The following is a 17,341-nucleotide window of genomic DNA, read 5'->3' as shown; positions in this document are numbered from 1 at the left end:
GTCGTCACTCGGTGTTCATGTTACTGGCATCCACCCATCTCTGGAGATCTCTGGATTGAACATGTGTTGAGGCCGATTTGTGACCTGATCAAGGTGTACAGAATCATGAGGGGCACGGAAAGAGTAGATAGGAAGGAATGTTTCCCCTTAGTAGAGGAGTCAATAATCAGGGGGCATAGATTTAAGGTAAGGGGCCGGAGATTTAAAGAGGATTTAAGGAAAAACCTTTTCACCCAGAGGGTGGTGGGAGTCTGGAACTCACTGCCTGAAAGGGTGGTGTAGGCAGTGACCCTCACAACATTGAAGAAGCATTTAGATGAGTTGAAATGCCATAGCACACAAGGCTAAGTGCTGGAAAATGGTATTAGAATAGATAGGGGTTTGATGGCACAGACCTGATGAGCTGAAGGGTTTTAAAACTATGGCTCTATGTCAGTCCCTTCTGCACCTACACAGGTGAATAGGTTTGGCCTGAGGTCAGTTGATGTTTTTTTTTCCTTCCAGCAAAATCTCTTCCAGCAGCTGGTCATTTCTGTTGTCTTCTGCTTTTTCCACTTCCTTCCTGACTGCTTGTCTCTAGGCGCTCCGGGTCAGCAGCGAGGACTCCATACACATCGACTCCAATCCCGCTCACAGACATCCTAGCATGGCGGACGTGGGCGAGCTGTTGGTCTCGTGCCGATAGCCTGCTCCTCGTGGTCTTTGCGGTCGGGGGCCGTCATCCATTTGGCTGACGCGAGACGGCCAATTGACTCAAGACGGCAAACAAGCTGTGGACCCCTTGGTAACGGTGTACTTCCATATTCATACTCTGTCCTGCAGGCAATGGCCAATATTCTGAGACGGCAGATGTGGAAAATTTCAGCTGCTTTTCTTGGTTTTCTTCATCAACTTGCATTGTCTGTGCCTTGTTACTGTAAAGGAGGGTGCTGAGTCTGCTACACACAGACCTTTCGGTTAGTTTGCTGTTGGAGTAGTAAGTGGACAAACGTAGCGTTGTTCATTTTGGAAGGGAGAACAAAAGAACAGTGTTACTTAAATGGAGAAATACTGCAGAAAGCGCAGCACAAAGGGACTTGGGGGTGGGGGGGGGGGCTTGTGCAAGAAGCACAGAAAGCTAGCACACAGGGGCAGCAGGTAATCAGGAATGTTGGACCTTATTTCAAGGGGGTTAGAGTATACGAGTCGGGAAGTCTGGCTGCAACGGTACAGGGTACAGGTGAAACTGCATCAATTTTGGTCCCCTTATTAAAGAAAGATAATTCATTGGATTGGAGTATACGAGTCGGGAAGTCTGGCTGCAACGGTACAGGGTACAGGTGAAACTGCATCAATTTTGGTCCCCTTATTAAAGAAAGATAATTCATTGGAGATGGTTCAGAGACGGTTTACTAGGATGATCCCGGTATGGAGTATTTGTTTTATGAGCAAAGGTTAAACAGGTTGGAACTCTACTCATTGGAATTTAGACGAATGAGAGATGATCTTATTGAAACGTATCGGATTCTACAGGTGCTTGACAGGGTAAATTCTGAGAGGATGTTTCCCCCTCATGGGAGAGTCTCGGACCGGAGGGCACAGTCTCAGAATAAAGAATTGCCAATTTAGCACTGAGATGAGGAGGAATGTCTTCTCTCAGAGGGTTGTGAGATTTTGGAGCTCCTTGTCACCGAGAGCTGTGGGGGAAGAGTCCTTTTGTATATTTAAGGCAGAGATAGATTATTGATGAGTCAGGGAATCAAGCGTTATGGGGCAAGGGCAGGGGCAGGAAAGTGCACACGAGAAATGTCAGATCAGCCATCCTCGTATTGAATGGCAGAACAGGCTCGAGGGGCCAAACGGCCTACTCCTGTTCCTATTTCTTATGGTTCACACTTGACTTCTCAACTTTGACCTGACAGTTAAGGCTTTGGAAATCCTGGTGCCGATTTTGGTAACAAGAGGCAGGTTTCTGGTAATTGTTGATCCAGGGACTGTGAAAGCTGTCAACAAACTCCAGAGTGAGGTTGTCAGTGCTGATGGAATTTCTGCGCCCTGGCCTGTAACTTTGGGCTTCCTGACGCTCGTCCTCAGTCCAAACCCCTTGACGGCCCAAAAGAACCAAGCTCCAAGTGGCCTTCAGTATGAGATGCCAATGAGGCGTCAGCAGCAAGCAGCAACCTATCGACCAGGACATTATGCACTTTAGACTTGGCATGCAGTTGAACAACTTAACAAATTAATTACTCCTTACCAAATGATTCCTGCAGTCTATTTTCAAAGGCTTTTTGTTGCTCCTTTATAACAGAGCCTTGTACACGGCCAATTTCTCCTCTAAAACAGCAACAACATTCTACTAATTTTCTGATGTAACCTTTAACAAGAACGTATTATAAATTCCAATTTAATATAGCAAACCATATAATTTTAACAGTAATGAACATTTCAGAGATTGTCCTTGAAATTCTTTGGGAGGTTTGACAGGAATCTCAGGATGGCAGCTGACAATGTCGATTGACAGGAGGGGGCAAAATAGAGCCAGCAGCTCATACTGACAGGAGGGGGCAATGTAGAGCTAGCAGCTCATACTGACAGGAGGGGGCAATGTAGAGCCAGCAGCTCATACTGACAGGAGGGGGCAATGTAGAGCCAGTACCTCATACTGATAGGAGGGGGCAATGTAGAGCTAGCAGCTCAAACTGACAGGAGGGGGCCAAATAGAGCCAGCAGCTCATACTGACAGGAGGGGGCAATGTAGCTCTAGCAGCTCATACTGACAGGAGGGGGCAAAATAGAGCCAGCAGCTCATACTGACAGGAGGGGGCAAAGTAGAGCCAGCAGCTCATACTGACAGGAGGGGGCAAAATAGAGCCAGCAGCTCATACTGACAGGAGGGGGCAATGTAGAGCTAGCAGCTCATACTGACAGGAGGGGGCAATGTAGAGCCAGCAGCTCATACTGACAGGAGGGGGCAATGTAGAGCCAGCAGCTCATACTGACAGGAGGGGGCAATGTAGAGCCAGTACCTCAAACTGACAGGAGGGGGCAATGTAGAGCCAGTACCTCATACTGACAGGAGGGGGCAATGTAGAGCCAATACCTCATACTGACAGGAGGGGGCAATGTAGAGCCAGCAGCTTCAGTGTAACAGACACACTGGTACTTGTGCTTTCAGTTCACATTTGTGTTTTAATGGCAGGGGAAAGCATTGTGGAGGTTTACAAATGTTAATGATGTCTAGATCCTCAAAGATTCTTAATCTGTTTCCCAGAGTGTGAGGTGTGAAGTTTGTGTTTGGAGGCTCCCTCCCGGAGGCAGACGGAGTGGGCTGTGGCCAATTCTGTTTTATGTTGATTGGGCGGCGCTGAGCAACATTGCCATGTATTTAGTAATTGTAGGGTCTTTAAAGCTAAGATTGAGTATAGTCTGGTTCAGTTTGAAGAGTGAGCAAAATAATAGGCTTGTGGTGGGGGTCAAAGGCCAATGTTCAACTGGAGAGAATTGTCATTTGCCCAGAAATTGATCCGGAGAATGTAAATATGGAAAATAACCCTGTGCCTGTGGATTATGTCGCCAAGATCACCCACCCATGGGTCAAATACGGTGGGGGAAACTGTCCCTCAGCACATCGTCTCCTCAGCTTGGGGCTAGAATAGGTCTGTTCTGATGAAAGATGATCAACCTGAAACAGTAACTCGGCTTCTCTCTCCACAGATGCTGCCAGACCTGTTGAGGATTTCCAGCATTTTGTGTTTTGATTTCAGATTTCTATCAGTGTTTTGCTATTGTAAGAAGGTCAGGGCCATCAACTCTGGCTGAATGTAGGGCAGCGCAGTGGGTTAGCCCTGCTGCCTCACAGTGCGGAGGTCCCAGGTTCAATCCCGGCTCGAGGTCACTGTCCATGTGGAATTTGCAACATTCTCTCCATGTTTTGCATGGGTTTCGCCCCCACAACCCAGAGATGTACAGGCCAGGTGGATTGTCCAAGCTAAATTGCCCCTTCATTGGAAAAAAATGAATTAGGTACACTAAAAATTAAAAAAGGAAAAGAAAAACTCTGGCTGAATGTGCCGGTTAGGTGGATTGGCCACCCTAAATTGCCCCTTCGTGTCCAAAGATGTGCAGGTTAGGTGGGTTTAGGGGGAGGGGGCAGGGGGGCGCGAGGTAGGGTCGGTGCAGACTCTGGCAAAATGAGAGCTGAGGGTCGGTGCAGACTCAGTGGGTCGAATGGCTTCTTCTGCACTGTTGGGATTCTATGAACAGTCTGAGCAATTTCATCGCATGCTCCCAGCAGCCTGGCCCAGTCAAATAGCTTCAATTTTGCTAACTGTCATGTTGGGTGGAAGCTGAGACTTCATGTTCACTTTTAAACAGAGTTCTGCAAAGGGCTCATTTGGACTCTTAACCTTAACTCTTGTCTTCTCTCTGCCGGACCTGCTGGGCGTATCCAGCATTTTCTGTTATTTATTAAAGAGTCACAAGGTTTACCGATCAAGTGAAAGCGGATCACTGCATTTCCCCGCCTGCATTACCGGAACCAATCACTTGCCCAGGCTGCGAGGAGCCGCTGGTGAGGAGACATTTGCTACACCAATCACAGGATCATAGAGGGAGGGAGAGAGAGAGGAGGGAAAGAGGGAAGAGGGAGGGAGAGAGAGAGGAGGGAAAGAGGGAGGGAGAGAGAGAGGAGGGAAAGAGGGAGGGAGAGAGGGAAGGAGAGAGAGAGGAGGGAAAGAGGGAGAAGAGGGGAAGGGAGAGAGGAGGGAAAGTGTGAGTGAGGGAGAGATAGGAGGGTGTGAGTGGGAGGGAGAAAAGGGGAGTGAGGCAGGGACAGAAGAGGAATGAGTGAGGAGAGGGAGAGATAGTGAGAAGGAAAGAGGGAGTGTGTGTGTGTGAGGGAGAAGAGGGAGTGAGTGTGTGAGGGAGAAGAGGGAGTGAGTGTGTGAGGGAGAAGAGGGAGTGAGTGAAGAAGGAGTGAGGAGGGAGTGAGTGACTATGGCTTCCTGCAGCCGTCTGCTGGAGTGGATTTTCTGCTTCTATTTCCTCTCGCACATTCCCATCACTTTAGGCATCGACCTGCAGGCCGTGTTACCCAGGGACTGGTACCCGGGCGCGGTGAGTGTTTACCCATTGACCCAGGGGTCTGTCTGTCTATCTGCTGCCAGCCGGGGGTCTGTCTGCTCCCAGCCCGGAGTCTGTCTGTCTGCTCCCAGCCCGGAGTCTGTCTGCTCCCAGTCCGGAGTCTGTCTGCTGCCAGCCGGGGGGGTCTGTCTGTCTGTCTGCTCCCAGTCCGGGGGTCTCTCTGCTCCCAGCCCGGAGTCTGTCTGCTCCCAGTCCGGGGGTCTGTCTGCTCCCAGTCCGGGGGTCTGTCTGCTCCCAGTCCGGGGGTCTGTCTGCTGCCAGCCCGGAGTCTGTCTGCTCCCAGCCCGGAGTCTGTCTGCTCCCAGTCCGGGGGTCTGTCTGCTGCCAGTCCGGGGGTCTCTCTGCTCCCAGCCCGGAGTCTGTCTGCTCCCAGTCCGGGGGTCTGTCTGCTCCCAGTCCGGGGGTCTGTCTGCTGCCAGCCCGGAGTCTGTCTGCTCCCAGTCCGGGGGTCTGTCTGCTCCCAGTCCGGGGGTCTCTCTGCTCCCAGTCCGGGGGTCTGTCTGCTCCCAGTCCGGAGTCTGTCTGCTCCCAGTCCGGGGGTCTCTCTGCTCCCAGTCCGGGGGTCTGTCTGCTCCCAGTCCGGGGGTCTGTCTGTCTGCTCCCAGCCCGGAGTCTGTCTGCTCCCAGTCCGGGGGTCTCTCTGCTCCCAGCCTGGAGTCTTTCTGCTCCCAGTCCGGGGGTCTATCTGTCTGCTCCCAGCCCGGAGTCTGTCTGCTCCCAGCCCGGAGTCTGTCTGCTCCCAGCCCGGAGTCTGTCTGCTCCCAGTCCGGGGGTCTGTCTGCTCCCCGCCCGGAGTCTGTCTGCTCCCAGTCCGGGGGTCTATCTGTCTGCTCCCAGCCCGGAGTCTGTCTGCTCCCAGGCCGGGTGTCTCTCTGCTCCCAGCCCGGAGTCTGTCTGCTCCCAGTCCGGGGGTCTGTCTGCTCCCAGTCCGGGGGTCTGTCTGCTCCCAGTCCGGGGGTCTGTCTGCTCCCAGTCCGGGGGTCTGTCTGCTGCCAGCCTGGGGGTCTGTCTGCTCCCAGTCCGGGTGTCTATCTGTCTGCTCCCAGCCCGGAGTCTGTCTGCTCCCAGCCCGGAGTCTGTCTGCTCCCAGCCCGGAGTCTGTCTGCTCCCAGCCCGGAGTCTGTCTGCTCCCAGCCCGGAGTCTGTCTGCTCCCAGCCCGGAGTCTGTCTGCTCCCAGTCCGGGGGTCTGTCTGCTCCCCGCCCGGAGTCTGTCTGCTCCCAGTCCGGGGGTCTATCTGTCTGCTCCCAGCCCGGAGTCTGTCTGCTCCCAGGCCGGGTGTCTCTCTGCTCCCAGCCCGGAGTCTGTCTGCTCCCAGTCCGGGGGTCTGTCTGCTCCCAGTCCGGGGGTCTGTCTGCTCCCAGTCCGGGGGTCTGTCTGCTCCCAGTCCGGGGGTCTGTCTGCTCCCAGTCCGGGGGTCTGTCTGCTGCCAGCCTGGGGGTCTGTCTGCTCCCAGTCCGGGGGTCTCTCTGCTCCCAGTCCGGGGGTCTCTCTGCTCCCAGTCCGGAGTCTGCCTGTTCCCAGTCCGGGGGTCTCTCTGCTCCCAGTCCGGGGGTCTGTCTGCTCCCAGTCCGGGGGTCTGTCTGTCTGCTCCCAGCCCGGAGTCTGTCTGCTCCCAGTCCGGGGGTCTCTCTGCTCCCAGCCTGGAGTCTGTCTGCTCCCAGTCCGGGGGTCTATCTGTCTGCTCCCAGCCCGGAGTCTGTCTGCTCCCAGCCCGGAGTCTGTCTGCTCCCAGTCCGGGGGTCTGTCTGCTCCCCGCCCGGAGTCTGTCTGCTCCCAGTCCGGGGGTCTATCTGTCTGCTCCCAGCCCGGAGTCTGTCTGCTCCCAGGCCGGGTGTCTGTCTGCTCCCAACCCGGGGGTCTGTCTGCTCACAGCCCGGGGGTCTGTCTGCTCCCAGCCCGGGGGTCTGTCTGCTCCCAGCCCGGAGTCTGTCTGCTCCCAGTCCGGGGGTCTATCTGTCTGCTCCCAGCCCGGAGTCTGTCTGCTCCCAGCCTGGGGGTCTGTCTGCTCCCAGTCCGGGGGTCTGTCTGTCTGCTCCCAGTCCGGGGGTCTGTCTGCTCCCAGCCCGGGGGTCTGTCTGCTCCCAGCCCGGAGTCTGTCTGCTCCCAGTCCGGGGGTCTGTCTGCTCCCAGTCCGGGGGTCTGTCTGCTCCCAGCCCGGAGTCTGTCTGCTCCCAGTCCGGGGGTCTGTCTGCTCCCAGCCCGGAGTCTGTCTGCTCCCAGTCCGGGGGTCTATCTGTCTGCTCCCAGCCCGGGGGTCTGTCTGCTCCCAGCCGGGGGTCTGTCTGTCTGCTCCCAGCCCGGAGTCTGTCTGCTCCCAGCCCGGGGGTCTGTCTGCTCCCAGTCCGGGGGTCTGTCTGTCTGCTCCCAGTCCGGGGGTCTGTCTGCTCCCAGCCCGGGGGTCTGTCTGCTCCCAGCCCGAGGGTCTGTCTGTCTGCTCCCAGCCTGGAGTCTGTCTGTCTGCTCCCAGCCCGGAGTCTGTCTGCTCCCAGCCCGGGGGTCTGTCTGCTCCCAGTCCGGGGGTCTGTCTGTCTGCTCCCAGTCCGGGGGTCTGTCTGCTCCCAGCCCGGGGGTCTGTCTGCTCCCAGCCCGAGGGTCTGTCTGTCTGCTCCCAGCCTGGAGTCTGTCTGTCTGCTCCCAGCCCGGAGTCTGTCTGCTCCCAGCCCGGAGTCTGTCTGCTCCCAGCCCTTGGGTCTGTCTGTTCCCAGCCCGGGGTCCGTCTGCTGCCAGCCCGGGGGTCTGTCTGCTCCCAACCCGGAGTCTGTCTGCTCCCAACCCGGAGTCTGTATGCTCCCAGCCCTTGGGTCTGTCTGCTCCCAGCCTGGGGGTCTGTCTGTCTGCTCCCAGCCCGGGGGTCTGTCTGTCTGTCTGGCTGCTCCCAGCTCGGAGGTCTGTCTGCTCCCAGCCCGGGGGTCTATCTGTCTGTCTGCTCCTAGCCCGGGGGTCTGTCTGTCTGTCTGCTCCCAGCCCGGGGGTCTGTCTGCCCCCAGCCCGGGTGTCTGCTCCCAGCCCAGAGTCTGTCTGCTCCCAGCCCGGGGGGTCTGCTCCTAGCCCGGGGGTCTGCTCCCAGCCCGGGGGTCTGTCTGCTCCCAGCTCGGAGTTCTGTCTGGTCCCAGCCCGGGGGTCTGTCTGTCTGTCTGCTCCTAGCCCAGGGGTCTGTCTGTCTGTCTGCTCCCAGCCCGGAGTCTGTCTGCTCCCAAAACGGAGTCTGTCTGCTCCCAGCCCGGAGTCTGTCTGCTCCCAGCCCGGGGGTCTGTCTGTCTGCTCCCAGCCTGGGGGTCTGTCTGCTCCCAGCCCGGAGTCTGTCTGCTCCCAGCCTGGTGTCTGTCTGTCTGCTCCCAGCCCGGGGGTCTGCTCCCAGTCCGGGGTCTGCTCCCAGCCCGGAGTCTGTCTGCTCCCAGCCCGGGGGTCTGTCTGCTCCCAGCCCGGGGGTCTGCTCCCAGTCCGGGGTCTGCTCCCAACCCGGAGTCTGTCTGCTCCCAGCCCGGGGGTCTGTCTGTCTTTCTGCTCCCAGCCCGGGGGTCTGTCTGTCTGGCTGCTCCCAGCCCGGAGTCTGTCTGCTCCCAGCCCGGAGTCTGTCTGCTCCCAGCCCGGGGGTCTGTCTGCTCCCAGCCCGGGGGTCTGCTCCCAGTCCGGGGTCTGCCTGCTCTGTGCTGCTGGGAAGCAGCAGGGTGAGGAGGCAGGATTTGTGTCTCGATACGAGCTTGTTGTCCTCAACAATAACTTGATGAATATGCATTTTTCAATCTCTAGGCGTCAATAATTTTGGGCAATAATAAAAAGAACGGACGGGTTAATGTTTTTAGTCCAATATGACCTTTCTACAGAAGTACCTAACTTTGGGGCTCTTCATGAAGTTATATTGGTCTCAGTGTTTAACTGCTTCGCTCTCCACAGAATCTGACGGACTTGCTGAGCTTTCTTTCAGCACATCATGTTTTTATCGCAGATTTCCAGCATCCTGAGTATTTTGATTTTATTAACCACAGGGGTACAATATTGGGTGGCACATTGGTTAGCACTGCTGCCTCTCAGCACCAGCGACCCTAGCTCGTTTCTGGCCTTGGGCGACCACGTGGAGTGTGCACGTTGTCCCCGTGTCTGCTTGGGGTTCCCTCCGGGTGCTCGGGTTCACTCCCAGTCCAAAGACATGCAGGTTAGGTGGATTGGCCACGCTAAGTTCCCCTTCGTGTCCAAAGATGTGTAGGTTAGGTTGAGGGGCCGTTGGGGTAGGACAGTGGAGTGCTCTTTTAAAGGATCATTGCAGTCTGGATTGGCTGAATGGCCTCCTTCTGCACAGTAGGGATTCTATGATAGAAAGACATGAAGTACAGGTGGGCCAGTTCCTATTGAACCTGTTTCTATTGCCTCCTCCACCCTTCCAGGCAGCTAGTTTCAGGCTCCCACCACCCTTTGGGTGTTGAAGCTTTTCCTCACATCCCCTCTAAACCTCCCGCCCCTTACCTTAAATCTCTGCCCCTGGTCATTGATCCCTCCACCAAGGGAAAAGGTTTCTTCCTGGCTATTCTATCTATGCCCCTCATAATTTTATACATCTCAATATTGGCCTCCCTGACTCTCCTCTGCTCCAAGGTAAATAATCCCAGTCTATCCAACCTCTCCACAACTAAAACTCTCCAGCCCAGGCAACATCTTGGTAAATCTCCTCTGCACCCTTTCCAGAGCTATCACATCTCTCTGCAGGCCTACCTCCAGAACTAAAACACCCCCCCAATGACTTTAAATGTACTGAGTCTGAGTTGGTTCAGGGGCGGCGTTGACCTGTGTCTATTGTGTTCCCCAGTGCGGGCTCAGGTAACCTTCGAGGACGATTGTGGTGACCACTGGATTTTCACATCGTGGCCAGTGGGCAGCAATGTTGAATACACAGACATTTTTTAGTTTGGCTGAGCCACTTATTTTTCCCTTCTGCGTCTAAAGAAGTTTCTTCATAGTCACATAGCTCATTATCTAAGATAACGTCTTCACAGTCAGACCGCACAATCTCCAAGGAAAGTCGAAAGATATGTGGATTAGGTGGGTTGGCCAGGATAAATTGCCCCTTAGTGGAGGTTAGGGGGTTATTGGGAAAGAGTACGGGAGTGGGCTTGGGTGGCACGCTCTTTCAGAGGGTCAGTGCAGACACGATGGGCCGAATGGCCTTCTTCTGCACTGTTGGATTCTATGAAACTCCATTACACTCTCACTGCACACAGTATCCAAGGAAACCCCACTACACCCTCACAGCCCAGTTTCTAAGGGAACTCCACTACACACAGTATCCAAGGAAACATCTCACTTTTTCACTACATTGTATTTAAGAAAACATCCAAATGCACACTAGACTCCACCAGTGTGCAGTAATGAAACTCCTTCACACTGCATGCTATCTAATGAAAATCTTTAACACGTTCACTGCTCAGTATCTAAGGAAATCTCAGTGAGATTTAATATGAACGGTTTAACATATGCCGGTGCTCAAGTTGGTGCAATTCTGAAACCCTAATTATGTACTGATCTTATCCGGTGGGCTAATTAGAGCTTTAGTTGTCACTCCGAAGACCGGGAGCTCATTGCATGATGTTTGGTCGCCAGGTTGATGGCATTTGTCATGATTTCCCCCATAATGGATAGAACCACATGAAGGCTGCCATCTTCCACTCTTATCCTGGCTTGGCCCCCTTGACGTAAAACTAGTTATTGCTCTATACCTAGCCATACGAAAGAAGATTAAGAGCCAGACCCTGCTTTTGGGAATCTTCAGGGCGTTGTTGCATTATTCTGATGCTTTTCCTAGCAGAATTGTGACTGAATGAAATGTGGAATTTATGCAGTACTCGGGTAGTGTGTAACAGTGACAATCATTGTACTATGGCACATTCATGGCTGATATGGACTCTGAACACATGGAATGCATAAGAAAGGCTTTAATTGCAGTTGAACAACTTCTAAAGATGTTAAATTTAGTTCTCAACACTATTTCTTTCCTCAGCTGCAAGGGTTATTAAAATGGTACGCAGCTCGATTCAAAGACCCAATGATTATAGACCCTCCATCGTGGTTCAAAGCATTAATTCTTTGTGAAGCTTTGTTGCAGCTGCCTTTCTTTCCTATCGCAGCTTTTGCTTTCTACAAAGGTCAGTAAGATAATATTTATGCTTGTAAGTGGTCTTGGTACTCCCCATTCCCCATCTACATCTGCACCATGAATGCAATGTTATGAGGATTGTGCCTTTATCATGGATTATATCCTGAATCCAAAACGTGTAAGGATTGTTTTGTTTTATTGTGGAATATTAATACCAGATGAAAAATATGGAACAATAAACAGGGTTTTCTTTCAGTGACACATTTATGGGGACCTTTCTATTGCAAGTTGTGATGTGTTTCTGTGTCCCATTACACATGTCCTTAATTTTAGATAGAAATTTCAATATTGATGGAGATCATAATGGCTAACCACCAGTTTTTTAAATATTTCAATTTAATTTCCCTCTCAAATGTTAAGATTGGCTTGTCTTTGTCAGGCACCTGTGGTCAAGAGTTCTGTATTAACATTCAACATGAAAAATCTTTCCCCGTGTTTGATTTTGAATTTGTGCATCCTTCCAATTCGCTGAACAGAACAAATACTTTTCCTATCTCAAACCCTTTCATAATTTTGAACTTTGATCTTGCCCTTCAGTGTCTCACTCCGATGAACAAGTCTCTCATCATAACTGTATTTTCTCATCTTTGGAAAGATCCAAGTGATTATGTTTTATCTGGGCTGTAAAATGCTTTCTTCACTATAATGTCTAAAACTGCACCTGTGCTCCCATCAAAGCCAGGTCTTGTATTGGTTCCCCCCTCCCTGTTTTTTCATTCCATGATCCTGTATTTGGGGGAAAAAAAGACACTTCATAGACTAATGTTTGAGGTTCAGCAACGTGAAAACCAAGAATCTGACTCCACTGTAAAATAGGAGTGAAATGTCAGTTTATAACCACAATGGGCAACCTAGGCTGGTGAGTGGGCCGCATGAGTGACTCTCCTTCATCTCAAAGATTAAATACATTTAATTTGCGCCAAATATTTTTTATAGGTTCTAGGAAATACTTAGTCATTCATATGTCATCAACTTCAAGAAATATCTGCTTGATTGACGCAGAGATAGCGCTCGCCACAGGGAGCGCTCTCTTGGGCAATGTTGCGGGCAATCCGCACGCACCTCACTTCACTTGCCCTTGCTTTACATGCAAATCACTTCAGTCACGGTAGCATTGTGGATAGAACAATTGCTTCACAGCTCCAGGGTCCCAGGTTCGATTCCAGCTTGGGTCACTGTCTGTCCGGTGTCTGCACATCCTCCCTGTGTGTGCGTGGGTTTCCTCCGGGTGCTCCGGTTTCCTCCCACAGTCCAAAGATGTGCAGGTTAGGTGGATTGGCTATGCTAAATTGCCCTTTGTGTCCAAAATTGCTCTTAGTGTTGGGTGGGGTTACTGGGTTATGGGGATAGGGTGGAGGTGTTGACCTTGGGTAGGGTGCTCTTTCCAAGAGCTGGTGCAGACTTGATGGGCCGAATGGCCTCCTTCTACACTGTTAATTCCATGATATTAATTCTATAATACCGGTAGGATTTCAGATTTTCCAGAGAATGAGGTTTTAATTTATGTGGAGATAGTTTACCAACCAATTAAATAAAGTTGGTGGGGGGCAGGAATGGTGAAGGGGGGCAGAATCCAGGCTGCTAGTTGTCCAGAGGGAGAGAGTTTGCCAAAGCCTGTCACTACACTATATGCAAGCACAATGTCACGGGGGAAGCTAAAGAACTGGCACCCATGAGGGAGAGGAGGTCAGTCCAACTTCCAGGAGAAGGACATCTCACCATCCAGCAGGGGTGCTATTGGAGGTTTGTAATATATGGGGCACAGAAGGGGTGGATTGGAAGGCACTTTTTCCAGAAGTCAATTACCAGGGGGAAGGTTTAAGGTAAGAGGTAGAAGGCTAAGAGGGGAGTTGAGGGGAAACTTTCATCCAGAGGGTGCTGAGAATCTGGAACTCACTGCCTTAAGCCCCTGTAAATCTTTGAAACAAATTCCAAAGAACTACTGTTTATAAAATTACATTTTGTTTTGCATCTTAACGGTTGTGCCTGGAATAATCTACAAAGTGAAGTATGAACAATAATATAACGCTTTGTATTACCTTTATATACAGGCAGTTGCTCGTGGATAAGGACACCTGCTATCATATACTCAACACATGTGGCAACAACAGTTATTTCCATCCTCGCACATATTCTGTTTAACGACTTTGCTGAATCAACATACCCAGGACCAAAATCCATGTCGGAACGTTTATCTCTCTTGGCCATTTACGCTCCCTATTTACTAATCCCAGTTATGATCCTGCTAACCATGCTTTTCAGCAAGAGGTACAATCCTGACGAGGGAAAGAAGAGACGTTGACCGCAGCCGCTTGAGAATCATTTCATTTTTCCCCCAGTCTCCATTTGGATTTAGTGTCTTATGATTTGACTACAATTTTATAATAAAATGCTGCATTTTAATGAAATAAAATGTTTAAAGATTACTATCACAAGAGGGCTGCTCTTTTTATTACAGGCGTATTGTCAGTTAAAATTGACAGGATCACAAAATTCAAGCTTTTGGCTTTGTGAGATAAGCAAGTGTGTACCTTGGAACCTCGGGAGTCACAGAGTTTAAATCCGTGTTCCCATTAATTTACATGTAACTTGTATTGCTAATTTCACGGTACAATTATACTCAACTACTCTTTATTTAATTTTTAAAAACATGAACATAGTAAGTGAAAAATTATACACAGATATTTTAATGGGCTGCAAGCTGTTGAACCACAAGTAAAGCTTCAGTGTGTAATACAATTGGTGAAATACTGAAAAATATAAATGTTGGTATTCATATTTATATCAAATATTATTGTAGTGTATAATCACAGCTAAATTAAATTCTGCTGAAATACTTTGGTCCCTAGATGAGGATTGTGTTGAGCTTTGGAGACCGCAGTATACCACCTTATTGGATTTATATAAATATCAATTGAAATGGTCACTTGGACTGTGTTTCCACGGAGTTAAACAGAAATAAATTTATTCAGTATTTTTTAGGTAGAGCAGCATTATAGTGTAATAAATATGCATTAGTGTAACGGTAATAAAAAGTGAACTTCGAGATCGCCATGAAATAGTTATCCTAATAACTTACAGCGGTAAAAGAGACTGAATTTTCATTCAGATTAACAATATGATCCTCGAACCTACATAGCTGTAATAATTGACAGAGGAGTTGATCAGATTCACTCGTGTTCTTTGTAAGTGTAACAGGGGCTGGTTTAGCACACTGAATTAAATCGCTGGCTTTTAAAGCGGGCCAGAAGCATGGTTCAATTCCCGTACAAGCCTCCCCGAACAGGCACCGGAATGTTCACTGAAGCCTACTTGTGACAAGTGATTTTCATTTAATTTCAAGTGGGATGTTTCCAAGAATTTGCCACACAGAGGCAGATCCAACACTTGGAGTCTACTACTTTGAATGGTTCAATAAAAAGGGGAAAGATGAGCAATGCTGGATTTCACGGTACCAAATCTGCTCTGTTTATACTGAGGATTCAGTAACAAGAGGCAGAACATGTGCATGCCTCACACATATGTGAAGTTATTGTAAAAATCACTTTCCCCACTTTGTGGATAAATTCACAAAACATTTGCAGTACTGAGGAATTGGGGGGGTTGCGGTGGGAAAAGGTAGCTTCAGATAAGCTAGCAATACTGAAACCGCATTACTCATTTAAACAGAGGCTATGGGACACAGCCCAGTGCCAAATGTTGTCTATTTCCTGTTAGGGGTAGCAGATCAAGCCACCATATTGGCTAGTTTGCTTTCCACTGCTTTCCTTATATCTAAGGCAACCACATAGTGCACAGTGACACCAGAATCAGCTGTAATGGGTAAGGCACAGCTTCAAATATCAATTTTATTAATGCTGACAAAAGGACACTCTGAAAAATGTATAGACCACGATCTCACAAGTTAAACAAACTATGAACGATAACAAAATATATAAAATAATTTGGGATAACAAAATATTTACATGTGAAATGATCGTGTTCTAATGCTTGTGGAAATGTCATCATTAAAATTGTGCACTGCAAATTGCTTATGTAGGTCAAGAAACACATAGAAACCTGCAATATAGAAATAACTGATTGATATATATTAAATAATTACACTTATGTGAAACCACTGTTTTGGTGGAATGTGTCACAATGGAATAATCACTGCAAACTTCACTGCATCCTTACAGCCAAAGCATTTTCATTCGTGTCTCTCCTTCCCATTTCATTTCTGGAGAATGAACTGATCAATGAACTCATTTTGTTCAGCTTCTACTTTTGACAGTGCATCATACTCTATCCGGTACCTACAGAGAGAACCATCATGTTACACATTGCACCCATTTTAGCATTTAGTGATTCTACATTTGTTATTATTCTATTCTGAAAGAAAAGTTGCACTCTTTACGCATTTCTGCAAGTTGATCCTTGCAATGAAAGACTGCGCAAATCATTGGCTGTGATAATCGAGGCAAAAATTAAGTGTAACAAACTCAAATCAGAATGTCTTTTTTAAAACCAAAACACGAGTTTATTTCTTTGAAGAATAAGAATGGAGAAAGTCTGAGTGAGAAAACATTGTGCATCAAATCAAAGAGCTTACAGGGCGGTTTGTAAATGAAGTGGCAACACAGCTGGCCCGAGATTTTCCCACTGTGGCAAGATAGATTTTAAAAAGGGCAGGGTGGTTACTGTGCCTGGCTCTTGTCCAGCTTAACAATCACTTGGCGTACTTGGAGTATCATTCAGGTCCTTTTTAAGAACTATTCTCAGGCTGATGACTTTTTAACCATTTGTTTATTGCACAGCCCTGGCACCTAGTCTAACAGACTAAACACAACAGTTCCACCTGTCTTAGAATTACCTTACAAAATGGGCAACTTGTTTAAAAATTCATATAAATATTGCTGGAAAGGCTAAAATTTAGTGTACATCCTTAATTGCCCTGGAGACAGTGATGGTGAGCCATCTTTAAAGTTGTGCAAAAGTATACACACACAGCTGTGGGTTCACACAAAAAAATCTGAAACAATAGTTTCATTTTTAAAACCACAGCCTCAAAGTGGCACACTGAAATTGATCTTAAAACAGTTTAGTCCGGTCAACTAAACTCTATATTCCATATATTCTATATTCCAGACACACCTCTTTGTACATTACCACCATTTTCTGTCCACAATGAAATTAATTCTCATCTTCAGGTTCAAATTTCTCAAACCTCTCCCTCCTATCTGTAAACTCCTCCACCCCGACAACCTCCAAGAACTTCAAGTGCCTGCAACTCTGGCATGCAGTGCACCTCCATCTCCTTCACGTCACCATTTCCTTCTGCTTTCTGGTACTAAACACTGGTATTCCCCTGTCAAACCTCTTTACATCTCCAGCTCCTTAAAACCCACCTCTGCGACCACCTCTGCCCTGCCATCAGTAGTGGGAAAGATTCTAGAGACTATTATAAATAACGTGATAACAGAACATTTGGGAAGCATTAACGGGATTCTAGAGACTATTATAAATAACGTGATAACAGAACATTTGGGAAGCATTAACGGGATTGGATAAAGCCAGTATAGGTTTATAAACCTAACAAATCTACAAGAGTTTTTTAAGGGTGTAAGTATTAGAATATAGAGAGGGAGAACCAGGTGCTGTGTATTTGGACTTTCAGAAAGCTTTTGATAAGGTCCCTCATAAAAGGCTAGTGGGCAAAATTAAAGCGCATGGGATAGGGAGTAATATATTGGCACGAATCAAGAATTGGTTGACAAATAGGACACCGAGGGTGGGAATCAATGGGTCTTTGAGTGTCGAGCAGTGGCTAGTGGGGTACTGCATGGATCAGTGCTTGGGCTAAATGACCTGGATAAGGGAACCAAATGTAACATTTCCAAGTTTACTGACAACACAAAACTGGGCGGCGTTATGAGGAGGATGCAAGGAGGCTTCAAGGTGATTTTGACAAGTTGCGCGAGTGGGCAAACACAGGGCAGATGCAAACAACACGGCTGAATGTGAAGTTTTACACTTTGACGTGAAAAACAGAAAGGAAGCGTTTTCTTTAAATGGTATTATATTAGGAAGTGTG

General features: G+C 49.1%; 2 protein-coding genes across 2 annotated transcripts in view; one reads left to right on the top strand and one right to left on the bottom strand.

Moving 5' to 3' along the window:
* Positions 1–4,844: 4,844 nt before the first annotated feature.
* On the top strand, positions 4,845–13,703 carry tmem97 (transmembrane protein 97). Its single transcript, XM_038814479.1, has 3 exons — positions 4,845–5,094; positions 11,113–11,257; positions 13,320–13,703. The coding sequence occupies exons 1-3, from the start codon at positions 4,975–4,977 to the stop codon at positions 13,568–13,570; spliced, it is 516 nt and encodes a 171-aa protein (XP_038670407.1). The 5' UTR covers positions 4,845–4,974; the 3' UTR covers positions 13,571–13,703.
* Positions 13,704–13,939: 236 nt separating this feature from the next.
* Positions 13,940–17,341, bottom strand: part of ift20 (intraflagellar transport 20 homolog (Chlamydomonas)) — a 28,180-nt gene continuing 24,778 nt past the window's right edge. Inside the window, exon 4 of the mRNA XM_038814480.1 lies at positions 13,940–15,563. Coding sequence (XP_038670408.1) covers positions 15,482–15,563 — 82 coding nt within the window. The 3' untranslated portion in view covers positions 13,940–15,481. The remainder of the gene's footprint in view (positions 15,564–17,341) is intronic.

This window comes from Scyliorhinus canicula, chromosome 12 (genome assembly GCF_902713615.1).
Source record: "Scyliorhinus canicula chromosome 12, sScyCan1.1, whole genome shotgun sequence".
In the NCBI taxonomy this organism is placed as follows: Eukaryota; Metazoa; Chordata; class Chondrichthyes; order Carcharhiniformes; family Scyliorhinidae; genus Scyliorhinus; species Scyliorhinus canicula.
Note: the sequence above shows the minus strand (reverse complement) of the source record. Positions and strands in the feature narration are given on the sequence as shown.